This window comes from Artemia franciscana, chromosome 12 (genome assembly GCF_032884065.1).
Source record: "Artemia franciscana chromosome 12, ASM3288406v1, whole genome shotgun sequence".
Classification (NCBI taxonomy): Eukaryota; Metazoa; Arthropoda; class Branchiopoda; order Anostraca; family Artemiidae; genus Artemia; species Artemia franciscana.
The window spans coordinates 14,294,723-14,315,789 of NC_088874.1; the positions used below are offsets into that span (position 1 = coordinate 14,294,723).

Genomic DNA, 21,067 nt, shown 5'->3' on the forward strand with positions numbered 1-21,067 from the left:
ATTTGTAACACTTTGATTAACTAAGCACTGGATCATGAGAGTGGAATATTCAGTCACTTTCTCAGTCCTTAAGACTGCCTTCAAGAGGATTTGCTTGCAAATCTTATTTTTCTCCTTCAGACTTAAATTCTGATTTACTTGACCGTATCCATCCTGAAGCCTCCTTCCCTAAATAAAAGTCCTGGAAACTGCCCTGAGGATTGTATATTAATTTCTACCTCCACCCTTCCATCTTCTCTAGAACTAATTTCGCATTGATCTGAAGATTTTTCAAAACAACTGCAGAAACCCAAGGACCATTAAACTAGAATAAGAATTTCTTTTAGACACTGTAGTCGGTAACAACTCATTCGGTAGGAATTCATTCAAAAGTAGGGTAAATCTTAAAAAGGGGCACTGGAACTTTCGATTTCTAATTGACTGAGCCCCCTCCAAAGGTCCTCCCTTCCACATGAAGTGCCTCTGGGAAAAAAATGAACAAATATTAATGCAATGAACCCTTATCGGTCTTTACTATAGATAATGCAATATGATTACCCCTGGCTTAAACAGAAGAATAAAAATGTCAGTTATCCTTCTAATGAAAATCTTGGAATTATTCAAGGGTAAAATAGGTTGAACTTTCCGCGGAGGGGGGAATATTCTGAGGGGGGAGGGTAAACACCGGCTCCCTGGGAAAAGAGGGCACGAATTCAATATTTTTCTCTGATGTGAAATTTAAAATAAAATGGGGATATTGATTCTGATTTGGTCCTCCCCATTGTCGAAAATGCAGGTCATGTAGTTCTTTTTGATGAGGGAACTTGAATATTTGAACCTAATGGCTTCCCATGTTATTTTAGGAAAACAATTAAAATAAAAATTTAAATATTTATACATATATATATATATATATATATATATATATATATATATATATATATATATATATATATATATATATATATATATATATATATATATATATGTATGTATATATGTGTGTGTATATATGTATATGTGTATATGTATATATATATATATATATATATATATATATATATATATATATATATATATATGCTCTTCAATAGGTGCTCATTTCTCCCCAAACTATGGTTATATCCAGGACTTTTGTTCAGAGAGAGGGGGTTGCCAAAAAAATGTTACAAAACTCTTAAAAGTGACCTATAAGCATTTTTAGAGGATCGGACTAAAATGTCGGGGAAACGTCAAGCTCGGTATCCTCCCCACCATGGATACGGTCTTGCGCCAAACTAAGATGTAATAATTCCCACCTCCTTCAATTGGTGTCTCAATTGCAGTTTTGAAACCTTGTATTTAAGAGTTAGCAACAGTGAAGCCTATGTGCTCTTGAGAAGGGAACACTTTAACAAAAGATTCGTACCATTCACCTCCCCAACCAACATCATTTCCAAATATAATGGTCTCCGTGAAAATGTGCCCCCTCCCCTAATTGGGCCATATAGCCTGCAACCTTTGTTTATGTACAAAATTACACGAAAAAACAATAATGGTAAAATTATTCTTGCTATATAGTTTACATAAAGTTTCTATTAGCATATTTTCATATTTCCTTTCATTCTTATTCACGCTTTTAAATCATTTTTACAATTTCACTATGATATTGGTTCGGTTAAGGATGAAATGCTTGTTCAGATTTAAAACAACAGATAAACTAAATTCGAATTAATCATCAAGATAAGCTTAGAACCAACTGGAATTTATAGAATTTAAGACTTATTCTTCCGCTCTCCTAAAATACATCAAAAACGTCCCCTTACCCCAAGCCGCTAGCCCCAACACTTCATTAAAAAGGTCGGAGAAAGCATATAGCCTCTGTAGATCATCCTTTTTATGTCCAGTGGAGTAGCAGTGGGCATTTGGCAGGCCGATTTTGAAAGCTTTTGATTGATTCCATTTAGAAAAAGGTATATATTACCACTAGAGATTTAATATTTGGGGCTTTTTTTCCTCCCCATTCAATTCTGTGGTCTTCCATTGCTTTTCCTGTGCTCCCCAATCTATAATTAAAACGTGTAGCTTCCAGGTAATGCCGTTTTGACATGTTGTGACTTTTTTTAAATGATGAAAAACTCAAGAGTCTAAAATGATGAAGTTGGATTTTTCTCAAAGATATAGGTTAAAACTATCAAATATTTGTATAAAACGAAAAGCCTTTGAGAATAACCACTATAATTAGCAGAATGTATCTTTTTTGGATCTTTTTAGATAGTATTGCAGTCGAGTTTTCTCTAAGTATCTTTAAAGTAATATTTGAAGTAATTAATGAGCATAATTTAAAAAACAGTATCCTTTTTTCCATGTTTTTTTCATTTTAGATCTATAATTATTTTATGCTGACAAAAAGATGCGTTGACAAGCGCTGAAAATCTCGGTTGAGGATAATCAATGCAAAATTTTATCCTGCATGAAATTTTGAGCACGCATTCATTACTTCGAAACTGGGTGCATGGCCTATGGAGTCCATTTAAAAAAAAAACTGTAACGAGGAAGTTTGCCCAGTACAATCTATTTAACTCTATATAATTTATATATCTAAATTTGTATATAACCTATATATGGGTGCATAGCCAATGGAGTCCGCTAAAAATAACTATACCGTGGAAGTTTCCTCAGTATAATTTATTTAATCTATATATCTAAGTCCATATATAATCTATATGTGGGTGAATAGCCAATGGAGTCCACTACAAATAACGATTACGAGGAAGTTTGCCCAGTATAATCTATATCACTATATAATCTGTATACCTAAATCTGTATATAACCTATATATGGGTGCGTAGCCAATTGAGTCCACTAAAAATAACTATAACGAGGAAGTTTGCCCAGTACAATTTATATAACTATATTATCTATATGCCTAAATCTGTATATAATCTATATATGGGTGCATAACCAATGGAGTCCACTAAAAATAACAATTGCGAGGAAGTTTGCCCAGTATAATCTATATCACTATATAATCTGTATACCTAAATCTGTATATAACCTATATATGGGTGCGTAGCCAATGGAGTCCACTAAAAATAACTGTAACGAGGAAGTTTGCCCAGTACAATTTATATAACTATATTATCTATATGCCTAAATCTGTATATAATCTATATATGGGTGCATAGCCAATGGAGTCCACTAAAAATAACTATAACGAGGAAGTTTGCCCAGTACAATTTATATAACTATATTATCTTTATACCTAAATCTGTATATAATCTATATATGGGTGCATAGCCAGTGGAGTCCACTAAAAATAACTATACCGTGTAAGTTTCCTCAGTATAATTTATCTGATTTTATATAATCTATATATCTAAATCCATATATAATCTATAATGAGTGCATAGCCAATGAAGTTCACTAAAAACCACTTTAACGTGGAAGTTTCCTCAGTATAATTAATATAATTTTGTGTAATCTATATATCTAAATCCATATATAATCTATGTATGGGTGTAATGGCCAATGGAGTCCATTAAAAATACCTATAACATGGAAGTTTCCCCAGTATAATCTATATAATTTTATATAATCTATGTATCTAAATCCATACATAATCAATATATGGGTGCAGAGCCAATGGAGTCCACTGAAAAATAACTATAATACGGAAGTTTCTCCAATGTAATAGCCAATCTATCTATATGTATATGTGTATATGTATATATGTCACTATGTATATTAACTAGGGGAAGTTTATACAGATGTTATTTGACAGAAGCAAATGTTAAAATGTTCCGTGCGAACAAGTTTTGGGCTTTTCCTTTCGGTTCATCAATGAAAAATTCCATGCGTGCGAATCTGGCATAAAACGAATTAAAAAAAACGCTTACCAGAATTTCAACCAAATTAAAAAAGTCGTCTACGGATTTACAAACGAAATTCGCTGAAATTTAGTGAAATTTCTATAGACAAGTGAAAACACTGCTTTTAAGTTCAAAATTACCGCCAAATTGTATTGTTAGAAGATAGCCTATCAGTTTAGAGTTTCACAGTCAAAAGTGAAATATGCCTGCTTTTCCAAGAGACTATGAATCAGAAAGAAGTAAGACAAATCGAAAGTCAATTTGGTAAAATTCTAGTTAATTGACTTCTTGCTATCTCGGAAAGGGTTTAGGTTAGGAAAAGGAAACTTTCAGGGATGGGTCTACAGGCTAAAGTATGTCCTGGGAAGGTATTTTAAAGTACCCATCTCCACTCCTTCTCCCTCTAGAGGGGCCTAAAATTTGCCTAGCCTACATGACAGGTCTAGCCTATACCTATTAAAATTTTGACAAAACAACATTTTACCTTAATTTTCAGTTACTAGTTGCTTTTTCTCTCCCTTTAGTTCTGAAAATGTGATTCCTGTTATTTTAGTAGAATTTTGAGCCATATCAATGTTTTTTTTTCAAAATTTAGGAAATTAGGAAATGATTGTCCAATTAAATGGGCATCAAGTGCAAGGTTATATTTTACCCCTTTGATTGCCAGTTGTTACTGTCTTCCACTTATGCTACACCTCTCATGCATGTCACTCCACAGTGCCATACTAGAGTCAACCTGTTGAGGTTCTAAGTCAACCTGTCTATTTGCATATCTATCTTTAAAACCTTATAAAATGGGATTGAGCAAAGTTATGAAGCTGAAAACAATTTTGTTGTACTTCAATTAGGCAGAAGATCTATTTTGCAAGGTTTCACTTTTATAACACATATTTTCAAATGTCAGGGCCCTCTAGAGGGAGAAGGAGTGGGGGTAGGTACTTCAAGATACCTCCCCAGGACATACTTTAGCCAGTAGACCCATCCCTGAAAGTTTCATTTTCCTAACCTACCCTTTCTGAGATAGCAAGAAGTCAATTAACTAGAATTTTACCATTAATGTACCTCATTAGACTGGCTCAGGCCCAAAAAGTAGGCTAGGACTGTATTAGGCTAGTTTGCTAAATTCAAAAGCCTGAATTACTGCAGGTCAACTTAGTTCTTGTAATTATGATTATCTTAAATTGCAGCTTGGAGCAATCTAAGGATTTCCTCCTTGTGGGTTCTGCTTCCCAAACATTTCCACTCAACATCACTCCATTCAGCATCCAATCTTGATTTGAAAGTGTCAAGACAAGTTGCAGAGACAGCATATTCTGGCAGTCTATTCCAAATCCTGGTGATTGTTTGAAAAGAACTAATTTCTCTGGCAGAGTCTGCATGGCATCATAGACAGTTTCTTTGAGTGAAATCTGGTAGAAAAGGTGTCAGCAAACAAGAATAAATCAGTGACAATGTTTTTCAAAATAAGTTTGAAGGTGGATATGACATCCCCATGTTTGCACTTATATTTCAGGCTTAGTAGTTTGAGGCAACAAAGACATTCACAATAGAGGACTGTTTGGGCTTTGCTAATCAATTTTGATGCTTGCCTTTGGACTGCTTCTAGGGTGAATTTGTCTTTCTTTTTAAAAAAAGGGATGCAACTGTCATGCCAACTTTAAGTTAGGTCAAACAAGAGCTTTATATAGAATTGTCATGACTCCTGGAGGGCAGCTCCTGATAGTTCTCTTTATTGTTTCTAGGGTCTGGTTAGCTGATGAAATAGCAATAGCAGCATGAGAATCAAATTTAAGTTTCTCATCAACCTAGACACCCAGAATTTTTATCCTTGTTAACAGCCTCAAGCAGTAGGTCATTGAGAGTATACTCAAAATGTAAGTTATTTTTTCCAAAATGAAGGACAAAGCATTTAGATGTGTTGAAGCACACCAGCACACCATTATTGACTAGAAATGAATTGGAATAAATTGGATGTGAATATTCTGACCTGTTCAGTCCTTTCAGCAAGAAATGCCTTAATCCAGCCAACAACTTGGTTGTTTATTTCTACAGCATGTAACTTGACAATCATTCTTCTGTAGCAGACCCTATCAAAGGCTTTGACTAGGTCAAAGAGGGTAACATCAACCAGGAATTCCCTTGTCTATTAGATTTGTAACAAGATTGTAAGACTGTAGTAAATTTGTGTCAGCAGATCTAACCATGTTGAGAATGGTGAAGGATGCCATTCTTTTCAAGATGTTTAATAACAGTGTCATTAACTATTCCTTCAATCACTTTGACAACAGAAGAGGTAATACTGATTGGCCTGTAATTTGCAGCAGAATTTCTTTTTCCCTTTTTGAAAACAGGATTTACATATGCTTTTTCCAATCCATTGGAAGTTGTGCAGCTTTGATTGATTTTTGAAGGTTACAGCTAACGGGGCAGCTAGGATATCTTTAGTATGTTTGAGACACCAAAGATGAAAATTTTCAAGACCCTTAGGTTTGTTAACATTAGTTGAAGCAAGTTTCTTATTCACCATACATTCAGTTACTTTGATATCTGGTATAGCAGTAGTGATAGGGTAAGAAGAGACTGCAGGGCGTGGGACATCCTGACCATCAAGGAATAGTGAGTAAAATTGTTTGTTCAAGACTTCTGCTTTACTTTTAGGTGTATATATCAGATGTCCATTTTCCCACAAATCTAGAACTGAATGTCTGCTGGTTTTTTAATTAATGCATGCCTCCAAAAGAGTTTGGGATTTACCTTGATTTATTGAGCTAGTTTATTTTTATAATTTGATTTTAATTTTTTAATATTATTTGTAACAAGATTTCTGGCTACCTGGTATCTTTTGAAGTTTCAGGAGTTCCTATGTTTATGATATTTTTTCAATGCTTTGGATTTTTTTTGGATGAGATTACAAATAAAAGGAGTTAGATATGGTAGTGTTTTAGGCTGTCTAATTATCCTGATGCTAGTATGCCTCAATTCAGCACCAAGTAATAAAGTTTTGAAGATATTCCAAGAAGTCTCAAGATTGTTATATGTGGCAAAGCTCCAGTTAATACATGCTAAATCTCTATATACAGCTTTGTAATCAATAAGTGAGTGATGTTTATAAGTAGTTTGTTTGCTGTGAATATTAATTGTAGAGAGAATTGTAACATGGTTGCTTTTTCCAAGGGGACAGGGCAGATAATCATTGCTTATCAATATCTCTGGACTAGAAACAATAACTAGGTCAAGAAGGGATGGATTCTGACCACTACAAACTCTTGTAGGCTCAATTCACAGTTTGTATAGATAATTGTTTGATAGACAAGATGCAAAGGGAGAACATGTTTTTGATGACCCATATCCATCAATCCATAAAATTTCTGGCAGGTTAAAGTCACCAGCTATAATTGTCTCAAAAGATTTGATTTTTAAGATATCAGATACCATTTTCAAAAGGGTGTTTTTGCTAATAATCTGGCTTGGGGGACTAGGGCCATCATATGCACATCCAAAGCATATTATATTATTGTCAATAGTTATAGTTAACCACACTGTTTCAATCCAAGGTCTATAATTTAAAAGTTTTTGGGAATACTAACACCCATCTGCAGCTCCCTCCTAACAAAAATAGCCACTTCTCTCCTACAAAATTCTCATTGGTATAAGTATAGTGGTTATCTACTTTGAATTAGCATCATAATAAAATAAAAGTAGCTTAGTAGGCTATGGTAAAATTTTAGTTTAAGGGCTTTTTGCTTACTTGGTAAGTAGCTGGTAATTGGTAGAAATATAGAAATTATGGCTCTCCAGAGGAGAAACGATAGAACAAAACAGGTGCACATGGTAAATGTGTAGCTAGGAACATAATTTAGCCAGGATTAAAATGAATAGCATAGATCACTTTGTGCATTTTTGTGTACTGGAAGAAATTAAATTTTGAGCCCTTACTTCAAGGGCTCAAAACAGCCCATGGTAACCAAAAGTTTATAGATACATTTCTATAAAAACTGACTAGTGAGAAAAATTGCCATTTGCAGCCTAGCTGATTTAGGAATGGTTGTTAGTGTTTTCATTTGTCTTAATAGTAAAATGCTTTTATGAAAACAAATTTACTGAAATTTAAGCTTCAGATTTGATCTTAAGTGGTTTAAAGTAGACACCATTGCAAAATGTCAATTTCTGATAGATTACTGCATACAGGCTGGTCAGGGGCAAACCCAGCAATAAATTTTGGGGGAGATGGATAATTTAGCTGAGGGATAGTTGTACAGATTAAAAAGAATTATGCTAATTACGTTTTTAAAATATAAGGTGTATTCATTATTGAGACAACACTGTAAGCATGCAATTATAAAATAAAATCAAGCCACCTTTTTTGTTGTGGGCTAGTTTATAAGAAACGTCTTTTACATTGACCAGAACATCTCTGTGTATAGATAATAAGGCCAATCCATTAAGCCATTCCTGACCTGAGGTATTCCTGGCATAAGATTTCGCTCTTTTGAGGGAGAGACAAAGAATGCTTGCATGTAGCTGTAGTGATGGGGATCACTGCACCAATCTTAAAAATTCAGTGTAGAGTCAGGAAAACATTCTTAAGCATGTTATGAAATATTTTGGTGTCACATTTCCTGACTGTATCCACATTCTCCTCCACAAAGCTAACTCAGCTTACAGGCTTCCCCTATAGCTGTCTACATCAGGATACCAAAAATTAGTCAGATTATCCAATCTATCCTTTGATTTTTATTTGTTTAGGGAATACAGTGCTGAGGAAATAGGTATTGCTGTGACTGCAGTAGCTTTCTGTGACTAAGGAATTTACGGCTAAGTTTGAGGAGTGACTTGCACAGTGAGCATAGACTGCATGGGGAAAACATTCACAGACTATAGCAGCACAGCCTTGAAACTGGCCACTCATAGATGAAGCTCCATCATAACCTTGCCCCCTAATGTATTTTAAGTTGATTTCCATTTCATCTAAGGTTTGTATCAACCAACTAAGGTCTGCTATCAACCAACAGTTTCTTTTCCAAAAATTCAGTGATTGTTGATTTCCATTTTGACAAGATGGATAGTTCATTAACAAACAGGGGTGTAGTGTTCTATATAAACAGTGAAAAAGTACACAAGTGATTTAAATGAAGTTCAACAATCTTAGTAGCCCAAGGCTATAACAGCATGTAGCTTACTTGGCAGCAGCCTGCCTTTGCTCCCAACTGCTTTTTTATAAAACAAATATTATTGTGTGGAGATCATCACACTTTACCTACTTTCTGTGCATACATTACTGTATATCAATTGGATTAAACCCTATAGTGAATTTGTTTAGTTTTAAAGACAGTTTGGTTTAAAATTTTATTTATAAAAATAATAAAAAATTCAATTTTTGTCCTCATTACAATAAGATTTTACAGCACACATTATCCTTTCATATTAGTCAAGATTTATAAGAATGTATATGTTTTCCAAATTTTGGGTGGGGAGATGTATCCCCATTATCAAGAGTAGAGAATGGATCGATTGTAAAAACGGTAGTGCCCTCAATCTGACAAGAAACTTCTCGAGGAGGGGATGTAATTACATGCTGAAGGTAGGGAGAAGCTGGAATCAACCTCTGAAAAAGGGGGGGGGGCAACGGTGATTTAAGGTCCTTTAGGATACTAAGCATCCTAGCTCTTGATTTTAGGGAACAGGGGGTGGGAGGTGAAGATAAAACAGGCGAGTTTAAAGAATTTACCTGTGTGGTTGAAATTTTCTTAGGGGAGCAGTCAGGACAACACCAGCTCTCACTCCAATTAGCTATATCAATTTTGGTACACTTTTCTGCTCCTGCACGGAATGAGCGATTGCGTCTTCCACATTTCACAGAGTTCGAAAAGACTCTCAGCCTACATTCGGAACCAAAAATTCTTTATCTAACCATCTTTTTTTTAGGGGTTAACGTCCCAAAAGAAAAACTTGGTTCACCAGGTAACAACCAAGATGGACAGATATACCCCCTATCATTCAAGAATACCTAAGTATGATAGAAATATAATAATTCAGAAACAAATTTGGCCTATATATGCATATTAGGGGGGGGGGGAATAAAGTGCAGCGGGTCTGCATGTAAGATGTGTTAGCTACAATAATTTTACATATTATGAAGTACGAATTGTTTTCTGACTTCAAACTGTCCAAATACTATACCCTCCCCTTCCTAATGTGCGAATATATAGACCAAGCTATATGTTTCCCATATATTCTGTCACTTCTCTTTGTCTTTTTTCCCACTAAGCTGAAACAAACTAGCATAATTTTTTATGAACGAATTTTGAAACAAATTATTGAACGAATTATGAACGAATATGAAAAAAATTAGCATAATTTTTTTTTTTTGTGTTTGTGCTGTTGCATTGGTGATTTCTCTTTTCATGATATATATATATATATATATATATATATATATATATATATATATATATATATATATATATATATATATATATATATATATATATATATATATATATATATATATATATATATATATATATATATATAATATATATATATATATATATACATAGCAAGCATATAACAGAAACTGCACTTTTGTTACGTTTGAGATTTTTCATGGGAGGCTTAAGTCTGATAAACCCTCATCATTGGCTATACAACTAACTTTTATCTATGCAATAAGCTGTAGTATTTCCATTAACGCTAACGTGACTGTTGTTATGGTGTTATGGGAGCATTTTCAATTCTGGTTTGAAAATATTTCTTTTTTAGGTCAATTCAAGAAATTCTTTGAGGAATTCTATACTGAAGATAAGAATGGTCAAAAAAGTTTTCCATACTGTGAAGCAATTCGTAAGATTGCACACAGAGAAAAGGTATGATATAGCTTAATTTTTTCAGCTTGAAGAGCTTGGTAAAAGTCAAATTATTTATGTCTGTACAGCATGTGTGTGTGTAGGCTTGTTAACTTTTTACATAAAAACTAAATTACTGTATATTTATACAAAAACTTATCTTACCTCTTCTGTATATTTATTTATAATTTTAGAGGCTTTAGTTTCAAATATGTTGATCCAGAATGTGTCTCCATTTTAAACCCCATTTCTGATTTAGCTGGAATAGCTTACTCCGTGAATTTTCGTTTCAGCTTTGCTTTATAAAAAGGGGGTAATAACAAAATCAAACAGGGTAATATACCTATTACTTGGCAGCTACCATCTCTCTCTGGTATATTATCTCATCTTACTACACCATTCTTTTCACCATTGACAACCAGTAAATTGACATGAGTTATTGGTAGTGTTGCCAGGCATTCAATGGTTGTTTGCAGTGGGTCAAAGAGAACATTTACTTTGGAGCAATTAAAAAAGGTTGATAACATTTTTTATATAGAACCGTAATTTTTGCAAATATTCAATACAGGCATCATTCAACCGCATACCTTCCTTGAATTATAGTAGACTAAGCCCAACAATCTTTTTTTTAAAGATACGTTTTTTTTTCGATGGCAGTAACTAGTACATTACTTATTGTAATAAAAAACAAATAAAAGTTCAAATAGGAATAAGCCCCTAAATAGGGAATTATCCCTATTTGAACGTAGTTTGTTTGTCATAGAAAGCCAATGTGGTCTCTAAAAAAAACCCTACTTAGTATAGTAAAACAACTTAAAAGATTTTTTAATATTATTCTGTGTGTAGAAATTTTAGAAAAATTGTATTTTTTTAGTATAGTTTTACATTTTCTTATTTTATGCTTTGAAACAATTTTCTCAGTTTTTATCATCCTCAATACTATCCGTCCCTACCATTAATCACAGTTGTAACTATAACTTATTAAAATAATGTTTTTGTCAAAATCAACAACTTTTCATAAGGTTTTTGACGGAAGTTTTGAATCACTTCTTTTGTATTTTTTTTTTTAGTTTTCCCAATTTGATATTTAAATCTAGCCAGCACATGTAAACAATAATCTATCCAGATAGAGCAACTACATGATGAAGTTTAAACAAAAATAACACAAATCATAGCACAAAATAAAATTCAAATGGGAACAAAAAAATGACTTGGATTGCTTCTACGGTGACAAATATATAAAAGTTTGATTAAAATCCAAAAATAGAATTTCCCTTGATTTGTGCTGAAAATAGTTATTGAAAATAGTTGAGTATACAAAAAAATTATTGTGAAGTTTAGTGGCCCCTTATAATAATCTGAAAAGCTAGTATCTCATTTTAACGAAGCTAAGACAATTTAAAATGCTCTTCTTTATCGATACATATAGGTGCGACCCTTAGGGGGGAAGAAGGACGAAGATATTTTTTCTACAGGAGGAGGCCAAGCTTAGAAAAAAGCAGCTGTGGGACAATTCTTTTCAGTTTTTCTAATTATGAACCTGAATAGATAAAATACTAAATTGTAAAAGAACGCTGTAGATTTTCTGAACGTGTAGCTGCAAAATATAATGTAACAATTACTAAAGTGGAGTGGTCACCTCTTATGTTGATCTATTTCTTCCATTTTGGGTGATCTTGTGTTTTAATCCTCTTTATTACCATCAGCTGTAAAAGAGCCTTTCAAGATTATGCCGCATACCTTCCAGAAGCCTTTACCAATTGAAAAAGACGAAACAGCTAAAGCACAAGAAAAAAAATCATACAAAAAAAACGAAAGGACATGCATCTGAAGAATGATTGTTGCTGTCGTGGAAAAGTCCTAAATACCCCTAAAATGACAAAATCAAACAGATGAGCTGCTGGTGACCCCACTAAAAGTTTCTAGTAGGATTTTTTAAGAGATCATTAAGCTAAATTTTAATTATATGTTAGAAGCAAATTTTCATTACTTAGTCTCATTATATTAATACCCAAACAGCCTTAATTGAGCCTTGAAATTTTATGATTGTTTGAAGGAGTCAATATGCAGAACCCCACCTATAGGTGTCAAGTTCCAAAGTGAAAGGGGTTTTAGGCATCCTCATTGCCTCTCAATAACCATTTTTCAATTAGGTTTGTTTGACCACTCAACCAGACAAAATGATGAAAGGAAATTTCCAATCACTAAGACAGTTGATGATCACAGCTTTTACCAAAGGCAATCTATAAGTATAAAAATCAGCTTCTGTTGTAGTGGAGGGTCAAGTATCAGGATCAATGAAAAAATTTAACTTAGCTCATGAATATACTTAAAAACATGGAGTTCCAGCCATGTTGTGATGTTGTTGCTCGATAAAAAAAAATAGACTTGGTCCACTTAAATGTTGAACTTTTTATATTGATTTTTCTTAATTGTCTCATTGAAAAGGGAAGACCCTGCTCAACGTTAAAACTCATCTTTGAATTCCCATAGGTCGCTCTGGAAGTGGACCTTGAGGATGTAAAGAAGTATGATGAAGAATTAGAAGAACGCATCATTAACAATACAGTAAGATACGTGGCGCTAGCTTCTGATGTAGTGGAAGAGCTTATCCCATTACTAAGGGAACACGAAGTAGGTTGAAACATTGCTATTTCGTCAACTCAGAAAACAAGAGTTTATTGTTTTACAATTGTAGAGTTTGGACACGCTCCAAAGCACGGTGTAGCTAATGCTAGAATTCTGCATGTCTGAGGAAACCTTTCATTCTATGTCTAAGACTACGTTTCCTTTGGTTTTAGTGTTCATTGGCGATTCTCTCGAGTTCCTTAATTTTGCTTAAATTTACGTTGAATTCTTAATAGGGTTGGTACAAACTTCTTTTTTCTAAATGTAAGCAAAACTAAGAACTAACTGTAAGCAGCATTAAGGAACTCAAGACTTTGAATAAACTCAGTTGATGAACTTTTTAAGCCAGTGGACTGGTAACATTCAGTCATCCAGAAGTTTTTACATTTTTTTCTGTATAAATATAGTTTGTGTTAAATACTTTAGTATTTCTGCTGATGATGAAGACAGATGTCTGAAATATTCAGAACTTTTGTATTTGTTTTTTCACTGTCTAATAAAGGACATATCGCTATTGAAACTCTTGTTCGTCTCGTCAAAGAAAGGATGTCTGTTTTTTTTTTTTCAATAACTACTTGTAAGCTCAGAGGGAAACTGAAAAGTAGAGTAATTAATTATCTACCCTGTTTCTTTTAATGTAGAGTTTTATTTGGAACTTACGCCCAAATCTGCATGAAATGTTGTTGAAAGTTTTATTGTTGAGGCCAGCATTAAAATTTTGAACTCTAGTATTCAAAAAGTTTCTTTCAGTTTTGCTATAGAGTAGAATAGAATATTTTTTTCATGATCTGGAAACAGAGTGAAAAACTTTTTTATACAAAACCCTAGCTAGTGAAGAATCATTTTTTCTTCTTTTTATCAGTGCTTTATTGTAAAACCTCTGAAAACAGCTAAGCTGATGAAGTGGCAACATGGATATTTAGGGTTTTCACAGAAAAATCTATTAGAATTGTACTTTTCTGCATGGGCATTTCAGGTGGTATCTAAAGGGAGTAAGTTCGATGGTGTAAAAAACCTTATCGCCTATTCCTCCTGAGACACTTAGAGTATCAAAAAGGAATCACCTATTAATCTTCGTATTTCTTTTTATGACAACATTTTTCCATTGGAACTGGACTGTGGCGTGGAAGTTTTTCAAATTGGTTCTGGTAGGTATGTCTGAGCTTATTACTGGTCTACTTCTATGACGGGACCGTTGTGGATGTCGTTGCAGTGCTGCATTAGGGACCCTGCAGTCATCCATTCTTAGAACATGGGCGAAGCTTATTTTGTTGAATGAATGTTGAAAAAAACTATCTAAGTGTTATTTTTTCTTTTATAAAAGTCTAGTTTTAAACCCTCAGAATCCGAGGGAATTGGCAGATAGCCAGAATCAGTTCATTTAAAGTATTCAAACTAATTCTAGTAAAAATTTGGTTTTTAGCATCGTCATTTTGAGTGATACTGCCATGAATTAGTTGCCTTTTTTTCTAAAATAGATGCTTTAGGTAAAATTCTTTTGCTGAATATAAAATGTACTTAATTTTCCCTTCATGCCTACTTTTGCACAATAATTTTAAAATTTTTATTTTTGGAAAAATTTCTTCTTTTTCAAATTTTATTCTGATACGTCAAGAGATTTTGCCTCTCGCAACACTTTATGCGTAATTTAGAAGTGTAACTATGTGCTTATACCTTCTATTTTTTTCCCTTAAATTTTTTTGTCCTAACTCTTAAAGTAAAAAAAAGAAACGCTTCGAAAAATTATTCTGCAGGACTACGAGCATTTAATCAATTCAATGAAGGTTTTTGGATTTGTATACAAAACTACATTCAAATATTCGTTGTTTTCTAGACGACTTGTTTTTCTTGTCCCCCCCTTATTATATACCAGGTAAAAGTTACTGAAAATTACAAAAGGTAAACTAAACTAAGACATACATTCATTTGAGTAGTTTTTACACTGAATTTGAAATTAGTATCGGAATTTTTCCATCGCCTTCAGTTTTGTTTGATGTTTTTCCCAAGATACCCAAAGTTCAACTAAAGCTTTTTAAAATTGTTGCCTTAAAAATCATAGGCGCTAACAGGAAATTAGTTGCATTGTTGGATTTAGCACGTAGAAGTGTATTCATTACAATGAACCTTTATACTTATTACATTATTTCCTATCATCAAAATATCCAAATTTCGAGAAAAAACTTCTATAAAAGTCTACAACAACCAAAGCAATGGAAGAATTCTATTAATGTAATGAACTCGAATTTTAACACAAAAACCTACGGCGGAAGAAACGGGAATTTTCTTTGTGCGAAAATCTATGTTGCTCAGTGTATTCTCTGAAATGTACATTGGTGAAGTAGCCTTTCATACACCAACGTACATTGGTGAAGTAGGGAGAAGCAGCCTTTGGCTAAGTCAGGAGTTGCGTTGCTACCTGAGCCGAACTTCCATTATGGGTCTACAGCCAAAATTAGCGTTAGAGAAAGAGATTTCAGGTTCAAAAATCCAGACCCTCCATACCTATCAGACTTGAGAAATTCCGCGAAGACAGTTGTCGTTACCTTTGAACTTTGGAGCCAGACATTGATTCGATTTTGACATATGTTTTCAGCTTTACAAGCAGTGTAGAAGTTGAGATTGTAGCTAGGAAATAGCTCCTAAATCCCTAATTTTGGCTGTAGATCAATTACTGATGGTTTCATCCACGTAGCACAACAGCTTTACAAAATCGTAGAAAGAGAATTTTTACACTTTTTTATGGTTTTCTTTTATGTTTACTTAATATGATTCTTATTGTTATACCAATAGTTATCTTCTGTCAAATGTCTAAGAGAGAAAAAAACTGCTTTCAGTGAGCTGAAAGCTCAAATATATAAAAAATAAACGACAGTAAATTACATAATAAGTAAAATAAAAATAAATTTATTTTACTTATAAATTTTACTTTTATAAATAAAAAGATTTAAAAGTACTTCATCATTTGTTTGGTTAGATTAAAATTTGGCACTTGGGACATGTGTTCCTTAATATAATTTTTTTTTTATCCCTGTATAGCAATACAGGCCTTAATCCAATTTGTTGTTGATTTGTTATTAGTGTCAATTTTTCTTTTTCTGTTGAGTTCTCATAATATTTTCAGCCCACTGTACGGGATGCATTAGACGTCTTTATTGAACATCGATTAAAAGCACAAGCCGTAAATATCTATCGACGAGCTGAGCGACTTAGTCAAAGTGATCCTGCGCAGGCTCAAAACTTTGTCGATTCCCAGCGAGCTCAACAGCAATTTCCTAAAGAGCTTACAAGACGTTTGTAAGTCGTTTTTCCTTTATTCCCTCACCATGTTGTTCTTTTTCTTGTATCCTGTCTCTTTTTCTCTCAATTACGTTTGTATTTATTATACGCCTCCTGATTTTATTTTGTGCCTCTTTGGGGCCGATTATTTTGAAGTTAGGATTTGGGATCAAATGATCCTTCTTTATTTGACTCTTCGAGTTCCCTCTTTCTTCTTAAATTGTTCAGTATTTCTTCGGAAAAAAGGGAAAGAATCAAATCAGCAAAGTACTTCTCATGGGAAATTTTAACCTTGATAAAAGTTACGTGTTTTGAATTATTAGAAAAAGAAAAAAAATTTTTGGTATGTATTTTTATACAGTTCTCAATTATTAAATGATGCTTGCTATGGAACAAGAGTAGCTGCTCTCCTAGAGTGTGCTTCAGAATCACAAGGGCTACTTATCCAGTTTGACACAACTTTCTGATAGGTAAACTGCCATTAACACTTAGTCAGCCACGTTCTAGTTGAAACGATTTGGGTAATAAGAATAGTAATAGCCACCGCTTGCGCTGCCTTGTATGGAATGGGGGAAATATTAAATGATGTCTGTTGTCCTTGTTGTCCTGCATTTTGCAGAATTCGAGTGTAAGTAGTTCAAGCATTTTATCTACGGTGTTTCAACTGACCAACCCTTTTAATCTTTGAAGGGATTATTGAGTGTAACGGTGAAGTTAATTACTACTAATGTGATTGGCAGCTATAACTTTATTTGGAACATATATTCAAGTGTCTGGTAACATAGTTTAATTCCAATTTAACTGACAAACAGTATATGATAAAAATGAAATCTCATGAGCCCCCAAAACATTAAAACGTCCATTATTTAAGACTCTTTAAGTCGAACTGCAGGGATGTAGTAGCCATTGCTTTCGTCCTTTCTCAACGCCATCACTTGCATAAGAAGACCTCAACTTCTTATTGACTTAGAAGTTTCTACTGGATGTTACAACCACAAATGCCACATACCTCAAAAGCAGTTTTATCCAAATCAATGAAGTTTTTATTAACTCTGTTTAATAATTTTCCAATAAATTATTCGTATTTTGGCTCCTTAACTTTTAGCTTGTTATCTGCATCAGAAACACTGGGGATAATCTTGCTAGACGGTCAAATAACTTTAGCACGCTGAGACATTTTGTCGGTGGTTTGGGCCATGATTGTGTTGATGCAATCCCATTTTCAGGTGCAAAGATTGCACATTTCACTTTTGTCACTGTATTTGACTGGGTAACTTTTAGTCCTAAAATTCGAGTTCCTAGGTAAATGTAAAAGCTAAATGTAAAAGCTCTTGTAATTTTGTTCTCCACTTTCTTATCTACTGGATGGACGTTCTTTGTCAGCTGTCCCTGTACCTGCTCATGACTAGATTATAAACCCAATAGTTGCAGCTTGAATCCTCGTTTTTCGTACAATAGAAAATATCAGTGTGCTGAAACCTTTTATATTTTGTCTAAGAATATATCTTTGGAGTATATTATTTTCTCGGCTATTCCCCTCTATTGAAATGTAGTACTAATATCTTCACTATTATAGCTAACATAAGATATACTTGATTGGAGTTATAGTTAGCCACTTCGAATGCTATATTATGATTTAAAAAAATACTGTTCATTTCATTCAATGGAATCACATAGAAAAGGTTTCAATGACATGACACCCGGGTTCTACCATAGACATAACGTCTCCTAGTTGTATTTTCAATCCTAAATGTTGTGTGGTGCTAGTTCTAAAAGAAGCAGTTCAACCTTATTGTGGGGACATTGCTCGAAAGAATTTTTCTCTATTAAAGTGAAGAATCAAAGAATTTTACAATTAATTGATTTTCTTGGCATAACATCTTTCAAGAAGTTACGTTTGAAAAGAAATGCTCCTTGGCGATTTGAACTGGATGAGACAACACTTTTAGATAAGAATATTTATAGGTAGGAGAGATCGTGGAATTTACAAAAGCTAGCATTGACCTCACATCGAACTTGTATGTTATAGGTTCTTAAAAGATTGAAATGTTGTTTATATGGCTGTTCCTACACCTTTTTTGTTTCATGTTGAGAGAACCTGGGATGAGGAGCTTGTACAAAGAATTGAAATTGTTTAATTCTCAATTTTTCAAATGCGTTTGCGGGTGTGCGTGTGTCGTTCTGTGGATTTTCTTTTGCAGGAAGGAATCTCGATTGATCAGGAGTAAGAATTAAGAATGTAGTAGTATTAATATCAAAGTTAATCAAAATTCTTGATGGCCAAATAAAAATTGAGAAGAATTATTTGCATAGGTAGTATGTGATTCTCCCGTGGAAATGATTCAAAAATGAAGCTTTTGATCTAAATTTTCTTTAGTTATGTTTGATTTGGTACAAATAAAAAATAGGTTTAAAAAATTCCTTATTGATGGAACTGGTCGCTGTTGATTGCCAAACAACTCAAAAGTCATTTTTCAGTTTTTGCCGCTCTCGTTTCGAATTTTCATTCTGTAACTTGGTGCCTTTTGAATCATTGCTACCTAGATATCAAGGATGAAGACTTGAAACAGGGTTTGATAGCGAAAAAATAGTGAATGGGCACTAATATCGGGCTCCTGTGAGATATTAGCATCGACAATATTTCACTCCAGAAATTGATACAGGTCCGTAGCAGGAGAGGGGATGCGTCGGACGACATTTTTTGGTAGATAAGATAAGCAAAGGTAAATAATAAGGCAGTGGATTTTACAGTCCGTACCGGCGGTGGTGTTTTCCGTTTTTTGGCTCTTCAGCCGGGATGTGCAATTCTTCGTTTGGGGCCATTGCAATGAGGGCTCATTGAAAACACAAAACAAGAGCATTTTTCGGACATAATGATGGACTATTTCGGAGCAGGAGGGAACTATTTGAACTAGCTTAAGTGATTTGTTTTTAAAATGATATTTAATTTTCAGTGAGGTATACTTCAAGACGGCATTAACGTTGGAGTCACTTTCTGTGAGACAAGTGAAAGCAAATTCCATTGGAAAGCTTGTAACTATTCGTGGTATCGTGATCAGGGCAATCGAGGTTAGGCCACTCGTACGTATCGCCACCTATATTTGTCAACAGTGCAGTGAAGAACATTATCAAAGCGTAAGTAACATCTAGCTTATGTACACATGTTATTGTTCCAGAAAGTTTTTTCTTTTGTCAAACAGTTTAATTTTTTCAAACACATAAACAAGACAAGACAATTGGGGTTTTCAAAATAACATTCAGTCTTGTCTCAAGTCCCTGAAGGAACTGGACCTCCGTTGTCAAAGACCATTGAAGTAATGGGGCGACTGACTCATGGGTGCATAGTTGCGTGACAGGGCATGTGACTTATGGATAAAATCTCAGAGGTTCTCATAAAATCTCAGCGAGTCCGAATAGGTTTGATTTATATATATATTTTACCATGAATGTCTGGAAGCTGGTTAATGTTGACATTCTCCGGTGAATGTCCAAAATTTCTTTTTCTCTGCTTAGATTCAATTAGCTTTGCGAGTCAGCTTTTTCTAAGCTATCACGGTAAAAGTTGGGTTAGGTTAGGTTAAATTTGGTTATAAATATCAGAAATGGGGTAAAAAACCTAAGGTAATCCATCCTATTCTGACCTGACCTGTCATCATCAAACCTTGCATTAAATTTAAAAGGTTGACTGGCGACGCTGACTAAATCCAAGGAGAGAAAAAAAGGTATTCCGGATATTCACCGGTGAATATCGACATTTATGAATTTCGAACGTTATCGGTAACATATATTTAAATCAAATGTCATGGATCATCAGATAGGTAAACTTCTACATAAATAAAAAAAACGTTTTGTGAATATAAGTTTACATCACTGAAAATGAAAATATAAATTTACATATTTGTAAGTTTTTATTCTATTAATTTTTCTAAAATCGTTTGAAAATCTAATTTCCTTGCCTCATCCTTTTCAGTCGACATAATTGCTAAACTATTTAATCTACCCTAATTCATTGTGGATATCATATTTTTATGGCACTTGGTATCTACCAAGTGACATATAGCGATTGCAAATTCTGTCGGTCTGTCTGTCCCGGTTTTGCTCCTTTAGGCACTTCCAGGTAAGCTAGGACGGTGAAATTTGGCAGGCGTATCAGGAACCAGACCAGACTAAATTAAAAATTGTCGTTTCCCCGATTCGACCATCTGGGGAGGGGGTTAGTGGGGGGACATTTAAGTTGGAAAAATTAGAAAAACAGAGGTGTTTTTAACTTGTGGGATCCTAATGTGGGATTTAACCGATCGGATCTTATTGAATTTGATGTTTGGAAGGATATCGTGTCTCAGAGCTCTTTTGTGACATCTTGACCGGATCCGGTGACATTGGGGGGAGCTGAGGGAGGGGACCTAAAATCTTGGAAAACGCTTATAGTGGAGGGATCGGGATGAAACTCGGTGGGAAAAATAAGCGCAAATCCTAGATACGTGATTG

General features: G+C 34.0%; 1 protein-coding gene across 1 annotated transcript in view; it reads left to right on the forward strand.

Annotated features, from left to right (window-relative positions):
* Window positions 1-3,925: 3,925 nt before the first annotated feature.
* LOC136033723 (DNA replication licensing factor mcm7-like) overlaps window positions 3,926-21,067 on the forward strand; it is a 44,341-nt gene continuing 27,199 nt past the window's right edge. Inside the window, exons 1-5 of the mRNA XM_065714614.1 lie at window positions 3,926-4,069; window positions 10,593-10,696; window positions 13,169-13,309; window positions 16,425-16,597; window positions 19,534-19,714. Of these exons, the coding sequence (XP_065570686.1) occupies window positions 4,033-4,069; window positions 10,593-10,696; window positions 13,169-13,309; window positions 16,425-16,597; window positions 19,534-19,714 (636 nt within the window). The 5' untranslated portion in view covers window positions 3,926-4,032. The remainder of the gene's footprint in view (window positions 4,070-10,592; window positions 10,697-13,168; window positions 13,310-16,424; window positions 16,598-19,533; window positions 19,715-21,067) is intronic.